General features: G+C 40.8%; 1 protein-coding gene and 1 long non-coding RNA gene across 2 annotated transcripts in view; one reads left to right on the plus strand and one right to left on the minus strand.

The window, feature by feature from the left end:
• Nucleotides 1-1,486: 1,486 nt before the first annotated feature.
• On the minus strand, nt 1,487-16,378 carry LOC144456288 (uncharacterized). Its single transcript, XR_013485273.1, has 2 exons — nt 15,659-16,378; nt 1,487-2,107 (listed from the first exon to the last, which is right to left on the minus strand). It is a non-coding gene; the product is annotated as an uncharacterized LOC144456288 (long non-coding RNA).
• The window catches only part of COL17A1 (collagen type XVII alpha 1 chain), a 65,880-nt gene continuing 53,634 nt past the window's right edge, over nt 4,866-17,111 (plus strand). The window contains 2 exon segments of the mRNA XM_020987963.2: nt 4,866-4,999; nt 15,250-15,312. Of these exon segments, the coding sequence (XP_020843622.1) occupies nt 15,261-15,312 (52 nt within the window). The 5' untranslated portion in view covers nt 4,866-4,999; nt 15,250-15,260.

Consider the following 17,111-nt stretch of genomic DNA (forward strand, 5'->3'; position numbering starts at 1 on the left):
CGATGATCCCTCTAAAGACATAGACTTGATAATACCAGAAAAACCAAGTGTAATGAAAAGCCTGTGGTTTGGACTATGAGGACCAGCTAGATAGGCAGCCTGTTGACTTAGCACATTAGTGTGTAGATCTGGGGTCATCACCATAGACACAGTAATCTGGGTCCAGAACTAAACAGCCTCAAGTTCTGGAGAGGAGTTGTAAGGAGGGGGATGGCCTCTGGGACTGAGGAAACTCTGAAACAGCGTGGCCAGGAGGTGGGAGGCTGGCTAGGATGTTCTGACCAGAGAATGCTAACTCGAATAAAGAAATTGTATAAAGTAAATTGTGACCTCACTGATGGCTACTGTTCCCCTGTGGTGAGTCCTCTTTGACTGGGGATGTGAATGTATCCAATGTTGAATGACTACTGAGATCTCCTTTCCTGCCTCCTGCCTAGCCTCTTGAATACAATTAGCTCATAAACCCTTCTGGCTTCATATGGCATGGAGTCGTACTTCCTCCAGTCATGATATAGTCTTTTCTCTCTAGGAGGAATCATGGTATAGTGAAAGAATGCTGGCTCTGGAGTCAGAGGATCTAAGTTCAAATCCTCACTCTGGGGGCAGCTAGGTGGTGCAGTGGATAGAGCAATGGCCCTGAAGTCAGGAGGACCTGAGTTCAAATCCGGCCTCAGGCCAAACACTTGACACTTACTAGCTGTGTGACCCTGGGCAAGTCACTTAACCCCAACTGCCTAAAAAAAATTAAAAAAAAGAAAATCCTACCTCTGAAGTTTACTCCCTGAGGAAGTTGTACTAAGACAGCCTCAGAGGTCCCGTTCAGCTCTGAATCTATAATTCCAAAATCTTCTTCCTCCAAAAGGAAGCTTTCCCTCAGGCTCTTCTAATTGATCCTTATCTCCAGCACAAGTTGGTCCATGACTCCTGGGTGACAAAGATGCTTAGCTCATCAATAGATATAGCTTGGATAGGCTCAGAAGGTCAATAATACTCTGTGGAGCTGGAATTAGATAGGAAAAGGGCTTGTCTGGATTGCATTTGGGAAACTGTGCCATGCTTTCACCTAGGTGGCATGATGAACAGAGCCCTGGGCCTGGAGTCAGAAAGACCCGAGTTCTAATATAGCCTCAGACACTTTCTAGCTGTGTGACCCTAGACAAGACACTTAGCCCCTATTTGCCTCCTCATCTGTAAAATGGAAATAACAGCACCTACCTCCCAGGGTTGTTGTGAGAATCAAAAGAGATAATAAATGTAAAGTATTTAGCCCAGTGCCTGGCACATAATAAGCACTAGATTTGCTATTATTAAATGCCATCTGTTTTGCACTAATATTCTCCCAGGAAAGGTGATGGCTATAAATCATAGCTCACCATAATCTCAGAAGAATTAAAATTACATCTCAGGTGACAATGGAAAGTCACATGGTAAATGTAGGCAGGTTGAAGATTGTTACAAAACAATGACTTGTACTTAAGAAACCATATGAAAGACATAATCATTTACTTTTATTAGAGGGCTTTAAAGTTTACGACATACTTTACAGACTGACATAAAAATGGACTGTCCGAGTGGTACACTGGCACCCCATGATACCAAAAGAATCCCAGGAAAGCCTTCAATACATTGGATATGTCCTCTAAAGGGAATTTATGGGAAAACACAGACAAGAATCTCATAGTATGAGATGGTTTAGAAAGGTTACAGTCTCTGTCAATGGAGGGAGCATGCCCCCGATGAAATTACAAATCTATCAAAGCATCAGGTTGAATGTTGAATGATAAAGCGGTTATTTTTTAAGTTTTAAACTATTTCCTTCCCTTCCCATTCTGCACTAAGGAAGGTCACCACTTGCCACAGATATATAGATATATGGGGGGGCATAAAATCATACTATGCATACTACTCTTTATCAGTTCTTTCTCTGGAGGTGGATAACATCTTCCTTCATAGGTCCTTTGTAGACGATTTGAATGTTTATAATACTCAGAATAGCTTAGTCGTTCACAGTTATTCTTTGAACAATACTGCTACTTCTGTATCCAATGTTCTCTTGGTTTTGCTCAATTCACTCTTCATTATTTCATGCAAGTCTGTCCATGTTTTTCTAAAATCAACATGTTCAAAAAACAAAACAAAAATAAATAAAATAGAATCAACCTGCTCATCATTTCTTACAGCACAGTAGTAGTATTTCATCACAAGATAAAGTCTTTATTAAACATTTACATTTCTATAGTACTCTGCAGTCTGCCAAGTGTTTTACCTACATTATATTATTTGGCCCTAATGAGGTGGTAAGGTGGGAACTCAGTGGCCAATTGCTCCCACACTGACATCTCCTACCAAAGGAAAGAGCAGCAAGACACATAATGCCTCCCTGGGGACTCAGAAAATTTCCCTAAGAGGATGATTTCCAGGAACAGAGGCTGTTTAACCTAGAAATAAAAATATTCTGAAGGAACGTGATAGCTAAGAGTATCTGAACAGCTATCCCATGAAAAAGGAACTAGACTGTTACTTGGCCCCAGACAGCAGAACCAGGGGCAATTATTGAAAGCTGCAAAGAGATGGATTTAGGCTCAATTCCAGGAAAACCATTTTAGTCATTGGAGCTGTCCATAAACGGACAATGCCTCAGGAAGCAGCGGGCTCCCTTCCTTTATTGAAGGTCTTTGAGAGGAGGATAGGTGACCATTTGTTTGCTAAGTTTAATGGCTATTACTTTCAGTTTCTGCTTGGAAAAGATGCATGCTGAAGTTCCTTCCCACTCTAAAACTCTACGATGATCTGATTCTCTTTAGTCTAAAGAAGCAAACATTTGGGGGGATGAGATGGGAAGCGACACACTGTCTTGAAGTATTTGAAAAGCTGTCCTGTGGAAGGGGGATTTGTCTTGTTCTACAGGTCCCAGAGCACTGGGCCATGCATGGGTGGAAAGAGGCAGATTTAGGTTTAATGCAGGAAACCTTCCTAAGGTTAGCACTGTCCAAGAGCTTGTCAGAAGGCAGGGAGCTCCTTTGAAGCATATGGCTTCCAACAAAGGCTGGGTGCCCACTCATGGGGGAGATTGCAAAGAGGATTCTTGCTGAGATGCTATTTGAATTCTCTGGTCTCAGAGGTCTCTTCCAACTCTGATTCTGTGATTCCATGAGCCCAAGTTCTGTGTATAGGGACTGTAGTGAGTGTTTTCTGAAAGCTGTGGGTCAATTGTCTAAGGATGGGGCTAATAATGGAAATTAATAATGATAATAATAGCTTACTTTTTACATAGAATTGTAAAGTTTGGAAAGCATCATTGCACATTTTATCATTTGATTTTCACAACAGTCATGTGTAAGTATTATTATTTTCATTTTAGAGAAAAGACAACTAAGGCTCTGGGAGAGGGAATGAGAAGATGTAGGGTAGAAAGAAAACACATAGTGCCTGGCTGCTTCTCCCTGTGCCAAGATGGGTCAGTTGCCACTGGGTGCTCATTATAACACAGAGCAGACGGTCACATAAGTGCCATGCTGTTGAAAGCACATTGTCTATCCCTTCCAGGATCCCAGAATTCCTCTAAGACATCTCACTATTGTAAATCTAAACTGCCAATGTCTAATGGCTTAGGAGGTCAGTCATGGCTACTTCAGGGTTTAGCTTTCACCCTCCTCAAATAATTCTGATCTATTGGGGGTTGGCAGGGCGGGGAGAAGGATCCTCTAATAAGACCTATTCCTATCTAAACTACACATTCTTGACCTTTTTTGTTCATGGACCCCGGACCCCATTGGCAGTCTGGTGAAGCCTATGGACCCCTTCTCAGAATCATGTTTTTAAATAATTGAAGAAAATGCTAAATTTTAGAGGTCCATGAAAATAAAGATATAAATTTTTTCCTATCCAAATTCACAAACCCAAAGGTGTCTGTAGATACCAGGCTAAAAACCTCTGATCTACACTTTTGTTGGAACTACTTGGAATTAGCCAAATCCATCCCCATGGCAAGTCAGCAACACCCTCAATAGAAACCCCCAGTATTGAAGGGTCTGTCAATGACACACAAATGTACTTTGATGTTGCTAGAGCAGCTAGCACCATGATCTTCAGAGCACCAAGAAAACCTTTGTCATCCCAAAATCTCCCTCCTATCTAGGTGCCAAAATGTTTGAAATCCCACCAGTAGAGCTAATATTCCTTTGGCCTCAGCATTACCCTCTGCATTCTATTAAAAACAAACAAACAAAAAACCAACACCTTAAGTCTTCCTGGCAGATTTGATTAATATATTAAGTCTCTACCCCTAATTGTTAATGAATTTGGCAAGACACGTTCCTTCCTCACTGAAGGATCTGGGGTAGCAGGAGAGGACCTGGGCCAAAGGCAACATTAAAAGTGGGGGAGTGGAATAGACACAGAAAGAAGGGGAAGACTTAGATACAACATCTCAAATTTCAATATATCTAAGGCCTTTTGCTCCTGTCCCCTGCCAACCTGAGCCCACCCCTGGTACCACAAGCTGAAACTCGGGGCAAAGCTAGACATAGGACGTAGGATCCCAAACTGTGGTGGTATTTAAGGTAGACTACAGAAGAGGAAGGAGGACAACTCCCAGTCAATTCCTTCACACTGAACCTTTGTTCCTTTTCTTCTGTGAACCCATAAAACATTAATCAACCTAAGCAGTGAAAAGGAGCTCCATAAAGTTTGATTCCTGGAGGCAGATTTTTTTGCCAGTTGTATCCAGCAAGTGTCAGATAATTGGAAGGGTGGAGTAAAGCCGTAAACCATGCCACACCTTTGTCAGGACTTGTTTGGGAGCAGAGTTACTGAAAGAGAAAAGGGGGAGGAGGGAGAGAGAAGCCAGCATATTTGAAGGATCACTCAGCCATAACACACCTTTGCTGGGGCGGGATAAAAAGTGTTCACCTGAACATTTTTAGAAGAAAACATCAGGGGAGGAGAGAGGGGGGTTTCATCTAAAAAGGTTCTCCATTCCTTCAGGAAAGCAATCTAGGTAAGTCCTTTGTTTGGAAAATCTGATTTGAGATTCTCCCGATGTATATAAAATGTTTTATAAACCTTAAGGCTCCAATATTGAGTGTAAGCTATTGTTATTATCAGCATAGTCTACTAAGGCTGATGGAGGAAATAGCTCACCAAGGTAGAAATTGGGTTTTGTTTTATTTTGTTTAATTAGAAGGCAGTGTGGTCTATTGGTCAGACTGCTGCTCTGGAGTTAAAAGGCCTAGGTTTGAGACTGACCTCTGCCACTTAACCTTTATTAGCCTCAATTTCCTAATTTTTAAAATGAAGGGAATTAATGAGATAACCTCTGAACTCCCTTTCAGCTCTAAATCTAAGCCTAATCTGGCTGAAGCTCATAGCTAGGATCATCAGATGGGGGAGAGAAGTTTGGGGAGCTAGTGAATGAACCACTAGTGCCTAAGCAGAGGTCAGAATGTGCTCTGGGAGCCAAATTTTTTGGCATGACTTTCCATATCATAAAATTTCCCTTTTTAACAGGAAAGTAGCATGGCTTAGTTGACAGAGTACTGATCTGATGTCAGATCACAACCTATATGTTCTTCAGCAAGTAATTTAATATTTCTGGGCCTCAGTCTCTTCATCTGTAAAATGATACCATATAGTTGGACTAGATGGCTTTTAAGGTTCCTTCCATCTCTAAATCTATAATCTTTTCATCCCTGACTATCTGTCTTTTAATAAATATTCCTGGATTATCTCAAGAGGCACAGGGAGTATATGAAAAGCTAAATGGCACCCTGGGGGGTCCTAGCCTAAATGAAGCTTGTTAGAATAATCATGGCTCACACTATTGTCCAGAACAGAGTCCAACCCACCAATTGGTGAGTCTTATCATGACTTCTGTAGGTGAGCTCCTCTATTTGGGTTAAATCTAATCCCTCAGCCAGGGGATCTTCCCCTAAGCAGACAATATTAAAAGGCAAGCAGGACAGGTATCATTCTCCCCATTCTTTACCAGTGGAGGGAAAAGATGGTAAGCGACTTCTCCAAGGTCACCCAGCTAATAAACAGCAGGACATGAACCCAAGTCTTCTGCCTCCAAATCCAATGTTATTCTCACCAAACTGCCCTGCCTCTCCTGGATGAAAGTAATTATTTGCCAAATCACTGACTTCACCTTGGACTAGGGCACTTTTGATGTTTCATTGTCTATATTCATGGGTTTGGGAAGGCAAAATCATTCCTTCCATGTTGGAATATTTTCCTTTAGAAACAGTGTAAGTTAGATTCAGAATTCTACTGTGATGGATGTGTATTTCTTAGTGAATATGCTTCAGAAATACCAGCCTCAGCAGAGGTTACTGGAGAAAATGGCAAGATTTTAAATGGGGACAATGAAAATGAGTGGGTCTGCTTCAAGCCAGAGTTTTAATCCTTGGAAGGATACAATTATAGTGAAATAAGAGACAGCCAGTGATAGTCTTTAGAGCTGCATCTTGTGTCTAATGCCAAATTTGGGCTAAAATTGTAAAAGTGCATTTGCTGTGGCATAAAACAGGTAGAAGCATCTGATTAATGCAAGTCAACAAATAGTTTTTGCTTTGTTTTGTTTTTTGGTGAGGCAATTGGGGTTTAGTGACTTGCCCAGAGTCACTAATAAGTGTCATGTGTCTGAGGGCAGATTTGAACTCAGGTCCTCCTGACTTCAGGGCCGGTGCTCTATCCACTGCGTAACCTAGCTACACCAACAAATAGTTTTTGAGCTGCACCATTTGCAAGATATTATTCTGGGTGTTGAGAATATAAAGATAAAAATGAACCTATCCTGTCTTCCAAGGAGCTTATGTTCTATTCAAGAGATATGAAAATGGGTTTATATTTCCTCTATTTTGCTCTAAAATCACCAGCCCTGGAGTCAGAAGGACCTAAGTTCAAAACTGACTTCAGACACTTCCTAGCTGCGTGATCCTTGGGCAAGTCACTTAACCCTGTTTACCTCAGTTTCCTCATCTGTAAAATGAGCTGGAGAAGGAAATGGCAAACCTCTCCAGTATCTTTGGTAAGAAAATCCCAAATGGGATCATGGAGAGTCAGACACAACTGAAAAAACACAACAACAAAAATCCTCTCTTTAAGGATATTTCATATCCCCAGATCTCCAACAGAAATAAGTTTCTAGTGGCTCTGTCAATGTATTTCAAGCCCCAAAGTGTCGTTGGCTTAATTATTTTGGGAAATGCTACCCTAATTCAATGAGTTCTTACCTCTGGCCTAGCACTGATCTGCTTATACAGGCTTCTCTCTCCCTTATCCCCAGCCCCCTGTGGTACCATGGTCTTAAAAAATCTAAAAGAAAAAAGACCATAGAACAATCATTGTCCCCCAGATGGAGGGCAGTCAGGCACCATTTCCTGCTAAAGACCCAAGAGTTTGGGTGTGACTGCATCTTTTTGAAATGACCTTTGCCCCTGGTATTATCATCTTCAGTCAACCCAATTCTGTGCTATTGGACTGCCACTCAAAAGTTAATGAATTTGAATTTCATCTTAAATATATAATCTCAGAGTTGGAAAGGATTTCAGCAGCCATCTAATCCAACCAATACATGAAAAAAAATTCTCTCAACATTTCCAACATCGGTCATCTGGCCTTTACTTGATGACCTCCCAGTAGAGGAACAGCTAGGTGGCTCAGTGGATAGAGTGCCAGGCCTGGAGTCAGGAAGACCTGAGTTCAAATTCCACCTTTGATACGACTGGGCAAATCACCTGGCCTGTCTGAATCTCAGTTTCCTCATCTGTAAAATAGGGATAATAGTAGCACCTGCAAAGTTGTCGTGAGCAACAAACGAGATAATGGAAAGCACTTTGCAAACCTTAAATGCTAATTATTATTCAATCCTAGGCTGTTTGGTACATATATACACATACACATATACACACGTGTATATATAAATATAGACATATACAGACATATAAACACACACATATATAGTCAAAGAGTTCATTGTTAAATTTGGGTATGAGCATTTACATCTTAGATATAAGCAAATGCTACAAATTGGAGCTTGATTTATTATCTTTTTGACTGTCTACACAGAATAAAGTGATGGAGAATTGTAAATAATGTAGATCAAACTTAATAGTGTCTTGTGTTCATTTTTGGGTTTTGGTTTTTTGTTTTGTTTTCAGAGAAATGGTTGTTAAAACATTTACCAGGACACATCTATATATTATTCTTTGGTTTTAAAATTTAGCAATGTATAGATCATAAAGGAATGGAAATTGTACAAAAGACACACATCTTTTGTAAGTCTTTAGCAAAAAATAGAAACTCTCGTTCCCAAAAATAAAGACTAAAGAGAAAAACATATAGATTCTCCTCCTCTTCTGATCATTAGGAGTCATAGGAACAAAATTACATTTAGATAGCCCTTTAAGGTTTTCAAAGTTTCTTTAGATATATTATCTCATTTGTTCCTCATGACATCCCTATCAGGTAGGTACTCAACTTCATCTTACAGATGAGGAAAACGAGCCTCAGAGAGGTTGAATTAGTTGCTTGTGGTCACATAGTCAGTAAATGTCAGAGGCTAGATCTGATCTCTGCTTTTTCCTGACTCCAAGACTATGGTCCTTATTCACCACTCCACACTACCTTTTAGGTCCTGTCATTAAGATGGCTTATTATCCATTGACATTTTCCAGTTGTCCCTATTTTTTTATTGTTGTTGTACAGTCATTTCAGTGGTGTCTGACTTTTTGAGACCCCATTTGGGGTTTTCTTGGCAATGATAGTGGAATATTTACCATTTCCTTTCCAGCTCATTTTACCTACAAGGAAACTGAGGCAAACAGGGTTAAGTGACTTGCCCAAGGTCATACAGCTAGGAAGTGTCCAAGGCCAGATTTCAACTCATGAAGATGAGTCTTCCTGACTCCAGGCCCAGCATTCTATCCACTGAGCCACCTAGCTGTCCCTTGTCTTTGTATTAGAGATCAATTATGAGAGCAATTTTAATGGTGATTTACCTAAAAAGATTTTATTTCCACAAAACAGAAAGTGACAGCCCTTGCAAATGGTCCCAAACAATTGTACTCATACTTTTATGTTGTAAGGAAATGTCCCTGGGTATTTTTAAATCTTAAAAATATACCTTACATATAAAATGCATCTGCCTCATAATAAAAACTACAAAACTGCTCAACAGCACTACTGTTTCTAATGAAAATAACAATAATTATAGCTCATTTTATATAACACTTTAAAAGTTTACAAAGCATTTTGGCAGTAGGTAATGAAAGTATTCCTATCCTTATTTTGTAAATGAGGAAACTGAGGCTCACATAGGCTAAATGACTTGACTAGAGTCTCATAGTTAGTAAAGAAAAGGGCTGGAACTTCAGATTTAGAGCTTTTTTTTTCCCCCAAGTAACTCTGAATTAGACTATCCTGATGGAACTAGAATATACATCCTTGGATCTGGTGAAGAGGCTCATTCTTTCAGCCTAGTGTGTTTCATAACTTGATTTCTAAGGTCTGACAGTATGGTAGTTTAAAAATATTCATTCTGAAACAGCGCCTTATAAAGATGTGAGCAAATGGCATCTTCTATGAGCTGTGAGGGGAGTTAGGGAGAAGGGAAGGCATATACATGGCCCCTACCTACCCAAGCCTTGAATCCAGGGCCACGTACAGTCTTCCCAAAATATGTAAGAGTCCAAAATTAGACCTAAGAAAAGCTGTGGAAATATGACATAGCCTATGAATTCAGTGACCATATATCCCTGGATTTGGATATGGGGGAGGGAGTGGAGAGATAGTTCCAATTGCAAATCTTCTATTCAGCTGTCCCTATACCCAATGTTACTGGCGTTGGTCAGAAATTGACTGGTTCAGCTTCTTGGAAGACACATATGCTTCACACAATCTCACTCTTGATACGGCTCAGAAATTCCAATATTGTGGCAAATAGTGAGTGAAAAGAGACATTGGGGCATAAAGGTTCGAGGTTAGCCTTAGAGTAAGACCTTGGTATAGACACACACACACACACACACACACACACACACACACACACACACACTCACTCACTCAATTACCTTCCTCCAAAAAATAGCATTTGGGACTTAATAAATAAGTTCCTCCTCTGACACCATCTGTATGACCTCAAACAAGTCTCATAACTTCTTTGTAACTCAATTTCCTCATCTGTAAAATGAGGAGATTGTACTAAATGGTCTCTTAAGGTCCTTTCCAACTTTAAGATTGGACCTCAGGGAGTTTCCTGAGATACACTGAGGTTAAGTGCCTTCTTTACCCAAAGTCATACAGCTAATAAATGTCAAACCTGGAATTTGTACCCATGTCTATGTGACCAGGCCCAGAACTCTTTTCACTATACCAGGAGCCTTCTATTTTGTAATATCATTTCACAGAACAGAAAATAACCACATTGTTTGCCCCCAATAGCCTCTAAGGGCAGTGAAATGCCTACTTCTGGAAAATGGCCATTAGTCCATAGCTAAAGGTCAGCTTATTAAAGAAAGGCCCTCAATCAGTGCCCACATGAAGGATTCTAGGAAAGGTGTTAAGTTCCATATAAGTCTGCATGGTACAAATTATACGTGGTATTTCTGGAAATCAATTCAAGTCACAAGTCAAGGGCAGCCTTTTAATTAGACTAGAATCCATTATTCTGTTTATTGAGCTCCTCCTCTTGGCCCTGGGCTACATACTTTCTGTGGCATTTCATATTCAGCCAGAATTTGCACTGTGGAGCCTCATTCCCAGCCTGCAGCTAGGCTGTCTCTGAGAAAACACAATGAGGACAGTTGGCGCAGTTAGTTAGCCAGGGTCTGCTTTTCTATGGGCTGAATGGAATTCTTCTGATGGCTATTTTTCCGTGGGCCTGATTTTAGGTGAAGAAGGGCAAGAGAGTGAGCCAAAGATTCTTCTAAAGAAAGGGCTTCAGCAGTAGAACATATTCCATGGTGCAAGAGCCAAGATAGACACTGAACTGAGGAAAAGGAGGATAGTATAGAATCATGGGATCTTGGGACTGAAAGGAAGCTCAGAAGCCCGTCTAAATCCTACTCAAAGTATTGAGAAATCCGATCCTGAACATCCCCAGCATGTTGAATGATTTAATATCCTCTTGATTACCTCCACTAACAAATGTTATCTCTCTTCCACATAACATACCTTCTGGTTAAACATAATAATGTTGTTGTTCTTCAGTCTTTCAATTGTGTCTGACTCTTCATGACCCCATTTTGGGGGGTTTTCTTGGCAAAGATATGGAAATGATTTGCCATTTCCTTCTCCAGCTCATTTTACAGATGAGGAAACTGAGGCAAACAGAGTTAAACAACTTGCCTAGGATCACACAGCTAGTAAGTGTCCGAGGCCAGATTTGAACTCAAGAAGATGAGTCTTTCTGACTTCAGGCCCAGAACTCTATCCACTGCGCCACCTAGCACCCATAAAGATAATAATAGGTAGTTTTTATGTAGCACATTCTGGTTTGCCAAGCACTTTACAAATATTATCTCAACTTATCCTCACAGCAGCCCTTTGAAGTAAGTGCTATTATTATCTCCATTTTACAGATGAGCAAACTGAGGCAAATAAAGAGTAAACGACTTGCCCGGGGTCACACAGCTAACACGTGTTTGAACTCAGGTCTTCTTGACTCCGGGTCCAGTGCTCCAGCCACTGTACCACTCAGCTGCAATTCTTTCAACCAATCTCATGTGACATAGTTTTGAGTTCTCTTACCTTGCTTATTGGCGTCCATTCTGCACTCTCCCTTGTCAATGAACTTTTTAAGATGTGGTACCCTGAACTGAATCCCATCATTCCAGCTGGGTTCTGATGAGGGCAGAATATAACCAAGCTATCATCTCTGTTGTTCACTGTGGATGCTATCAATGCTGGCTCTTTTCAACAAGTCACTGCTGACATACTGAGCTCACATTCCCCTAAAGCGCCTAAAGTTGGCTCTTTTGTTTGTTTCTCATATGCCTTTTGGCCATGCCTTCCCTACCTTATACTTCTGCTGGACTATAGGGCTATAAAGTTAAATTTCATCTTGCTAGCTTAAGCCCACTATTTCAACCTGTTGAGCTCTTCCAGATCCCAGTTCTGTCATTCATTTCTTTAGCATCCATCTAGGCTTCCTACCCTCTCCAAAATGGATTAGCATGCCAACCATGCCTTCATCCAGTAGGACAGAGGAAAGAAAGCTAGATATCCCTGTGACATTCCACTGGAGAACTCCATCCTTACTCGACACTCAGGAGCCAGTCAACCAATCAGTCCTGAACCCACTTAACTGTATTCAGTCCATGTCTCTCCGTATTGTCCACAAAGAAATCACGTGAGACTTTCTTAGATGCCTTTCTAAAACTGAGATTTAGTATTTCCAGAGCATTTCTACAACCTACCTATCTAGTGATGTTATCAAAACAATTAATGAGCTTATTAAGACATGATTTATTCTTAATGAATCCATGTTAATTCTTTTGAGATCACCTCTTCATTAAGTGCTGATGAAGTATCCCTTTAATAATCTGTTCTGGAATTTCACCAAAAATCCACATCAAACTTGCTCGAAATGCAAAGCTTCTTAACTTTTTTGGAACATGAGGCAACATTTGCCCCCCTCCAAACCCATAACACCTCTCTCATTCACCAAAAATAACCAATAGAAGTTCAAGGACATCTACAAGTTCTTTTAGTATTGTTAGATAGAATTCTTTCAGACCAAATGACTTGAACTAGGTGAGGGCATCTGAGTGTTCTTTAAACATCTCCTTACTTATCTTGGATTGCAATTCCTGTTTAATTATTTTTATTCTGTTTTTCTCAATCTGAATATAGAAAACAGGTGGCAAAATGCCATCTTTCCATCCTTGCTACATATGAATCTTATCTTTTCCTCGATCCTATTTATAAAATCAATCATAGCGTAATTTGTCATAATTTATCACTTTTTATTTTATGTACCTATTGTTACAAAATTCAGTTCATACTGGGCTTTCTAACTCCAAACTATGGAGGATACAGAGGTAAATAAGGTAGTCTCTGTCCTCAAGGAACTTGCACTCTAGTAGGGAAGATAAGACTTCCTGCAAAACAACGTAGATGGTGATTAGTGCCCAGGAAGAGCAAAGTGCTCTGAGTGTCCACAGGAGGAGAGATCACAGTGGGACAATGGGGACTGGAGATCAGAGAAGGCTCTATCTAAGAGGTGGCATTCGAGCTGGACTTGAAGGAAAGGTAGGATTTCAACAAGCATAGATACACAGAGGGAGTTGAAGAACAGCATTCTCTCCAGGTAGGGAAAATAACATCAGTAAAGGGCTTTCCTCAAAGTGTGAGCAGAAGATGAAGAGTTTATCTGTATTTACTATTTGACTACTATTCCTTAAAAAGGAAGCAGCATGAGAGAAGGCTGAAGGGGTGGGCAGGGGGAGGTCTGTATGTCAGACTAAGGCACTGGAATCTGGTTCAGTAGGCAATGAAGAGTTATTAAGGTTTTTTGAGGAGTGAAATGATTAGAGATGAGCATTAAGCAGATTAATTTAATAAAATGTGAGGAAATAGACAAGAGCCACCCAGTAGGGGCAGGTATGGATGGGTTGTGATCTGCATCACTGGAAGGAATACACACATCAATGAGATCACAGATCAGCTGAGAAGTTGAGAAGATGGGATGGATTGGAGTGGGGAACATACTGGAGGCAGATAGACCATTTAGTAGGCTTCTACAGGAGTTCAGAAGAAAAATAATGAGGTCTTGATCTAGGCTGGTGGCAGAGGGAATGAAAAGGAAGAGAAGGATGAAAGAGATACTGTAGTGGTAAATAAAACCAGGCCATTAACTCTGATTAATGAATCCTTGATCCCTATGCTCTGGCTAGGTCCATATATTATATTTTGAGCTGGTTGGGCCCAGTTAGTATTAATCATGGTCCATCTAAAAAGAATCTCTGGGTGATCACTTTGAAGAATATCTCTTATAGTCATTCAAAGGTCATTGGCCATTCCAAAAACCACATCTTCTCTGGCAGGATTCGTTTCTGTACCATAGAAGTAATAAGCACTGTGAAGCTCCCCACTCTCTGAATTAAAAGCTCTGGTCCTTTGGACCAGAATCCCAAGTGCTATTATGCTGTGTTGTATTATTCTCATCTTTTTGCATTGCATGAATATCACCCTGGATGCCCTTGGAATCCTATCAAGGCGCTAAAGTTGGGAATCTTCTTTTTTCTTCTAGGAATTGCACGTGGTGGTTGAAAATCCCTCATGAAAAGTCAGACCACAAGCATTCATTAAGTGTCATTTGTGTCATGAACTGTGCTATGTGGTGGGGATAGACAGCAAGGCAAAAACAGCTCTTGCCTCAAGGAGCTCACATTCTAATGGAGGGACAACGTGCAAACTACTAGACAGGCATAAGACATAGACAAGGTAGTTAAAGGCAATCTCTGAGGGAAAGCATTAGTATTAAGGAAGACCAAAAAAGCCTTCTTGAAAAAGGCAGGACTTTAGCTAAAACATGAGGGAAACCAAGTGGGGGAGATGGGTAGGAGGCACATTCCAAGCATGAGGGACAACCAATAAAAATGTAAGGAGTCAGGAGATGGAGAAAAGATGGCATCGTAAAAGCTTTGTGATTCTCCTCTCTTCAAGGGATCCTGTGCTATCCAAGCAAAAAGCATTTCTAAAGTGCTTACTATGTGCCAGGCACAAAGACAAAACACAAATCACTCCCTTCCATGAAGGACCTTACACTAGGAGTAGAGTGAAGGGAGGGAGGAAGGATATAATATACAACATGTAAACAGGTAAATATAGATGTGATAATTTGAAGAACGAAAGGTCACTAGCAACCTGGAGGTGTAGGAAAGGTTTCCCACAAGGGGCTGGCATATGAACTAAACGTTGAAAGATGATGGAGGTTCTAAGAGGAAGTGGGTTAGGGAGTCTTGCCAGGCATGGGGGAGGGTAGCCTGTACAAAGTTAGAGAGAAAGGAGAAGTAATTCTGAATTCAAGAAACAAGTAGACCAGTTTGGCTGGAACATAGTGTACGAGAAAGTAAACAATGTGAAATTAGCCTGAGGAGGGAGCTGAATGGTGAAGGGTTTTCACCACCTACCTAAGGAGTTTGAGAGTTATCCTAGAAGCAATAGGGAGCCTCCATCAGTTTTTGAGCAGGGAAGTAACAAAAAAAGGAATGACTTTTCCTGTTTTCTCTGTTTCTCTCTCAGGTGGCTATGATATGGATGGAACCAAGAAAAGCAGGAGAGAAGGCTCTGAAGTCACAGAAAGAGGCAAGACCAGCAGATTCTGAGCTTATCCTCTAATGGCCAAAGTCCCGCAGAGAAAAAGCTGATCAGACCACAGAAATGCCATGAAACCAAACAAATGAAATGCTCTGGGTTATTTTTAACTGGTCTCCTTTAGTAACTCAGATAGAAAACTAACCTTTTTCTGTGATCTTCTAATATCTCTAGATGAAAGCAGAATAAAAAATAGCTTATAATTTATATAAAGTTTTAAAATTTACAAAGTGTTTTATGCACGTTATCTCATTTGATCCTCACAACAATGCTACGGAGTAGATGCTTTTAATTTATAGACAAGAAAAATGAGATCAAAAGAAATTAAATGACTTACCCAGGGTGCCCATATAATTAAGTGTCTGAGACAACATTTGAACTCAGGTCTTCCTCACTGCAGCTCCATCACCCTATCTGCTTTGTAACTGGATTCTTTAAGTTGAAGTAGAATGTATATCAGGGAATCTCCGGAGCTCTACAATGAGAGGCTTCTGGACAGCATCCAAACCCTTTCTCAAATCTAGTCACCATCTGTGAGAGCTGTCTTGCTGAGTTTTAAAAGCTGCTTCTATTACTCATCTAATCTCATGCTCATGCTAGCACAACTGAGGCAGCATGACTCTGCTAGTTTCCAGCTGTGGGACTCAGAGCAAGGTCCATAATCTCTATCAACCTCTCTTTTGTCACCTATAAATAATAATATCTATGTCACAGCGCTGTTAGGAGAATCAAATGAGATTATATATGTATGGAGTTTTGCAAGCCTTAAAATGATGTATAAATGTTAGCTATTTAGTTGTAGTAGCAGCAGCAGCAGCAATAGTAGGAGTAGTAGCAACAGTAGTAGTAGTAGCACCAGTAGCAGCAGCAGTAGTAATAGTAGTAGCAGCAGCAGTAGCAGTAGTAATAGTAGTAGCAGCAGCAGCAGTAGTAGTAATAGTAGTAGCAGCAGCAGCAGCAGTAGTAATAGTAGTAGTAGCAGTAGCAGTAGTAGTAGTAGAAGTAGTAGTAGTAGCAGTAGCAGCAGTAGCAGCAGCAGTAGCAGTAGCAGCAGTAGTAGCAGGAGTAGGAGTAGGGCATAGCTTCCAATCACTGGCGGTTTTATAAAGTCTTGATATGTACAGCTAGCCCATACACACACACACCCCACACACACACACACATACCCAGTCATCACTGAAAGAAGCAAGTGTAAGGCTTAGTTGCCAAAGGTCCACTTCCCATGACCCCTCCTCATTTTGTACGTTCGCCTCTTGGGACTCCTTTTCCCCTTAAATGTTGTGTTGTTTATTGATTCTTGACCTGATTTCCTCAGGATAGCTGTTGGGGGTAGGGCACGCAGTGATTTATGCGCCCTAAAGACATCCTTGTCTGTAGTTGAAACATGCCGTGTCCTGTTCGTGCCTCCAAGTCTCAAGGAAGCAAAAGGCTTTGTGCCAACCTCCTTCCCCAGCTGAGGCAGCTCAGAGCAGTCTGGAGAGGCAGAATGAGTCATGGGAAGAGGTGTTAGGCCTTTTCTAATGCCAAACCTGCATAGCATAGGATTCCTTTGTTGAATAAGGGGCTTTAACCGCTTCATTCAGAGATGTTCTATTTTGCTAGCCACTATGAGTCACATTGACAACATCCAAGGAGAACAAAGCAGAGGTACCCCAAATAGCAGGACCCTAATGTAACATGACGTGTTACAACACAGATTCAGTTACACCACAGTTCAAATTATATCTTCTCCCCAAACATAACTGCTACACGCAGAGCCATCACTAGAGTGGTTAACCAGCCTTATTTCC

Source organism: Phascolarctos cinereus, unplaced genomic scaffold (genome assembly GCF_003287225.1).
Source record: "Phascolarctos cinereus isolate Bilbo 61053 unplaced genomic scaffold, phaCin_HiC Scaffold_3;HRSCAF=262, whole genome shotgun sequence".
Taxonomy (NCBI): domain Eukaryota; kingdom Metazoa; phylum Chordata; class Mammalia; order Diprotodontia; family Phascolarctidae; genus Phascolarctos; species Phascolarctos cinereus.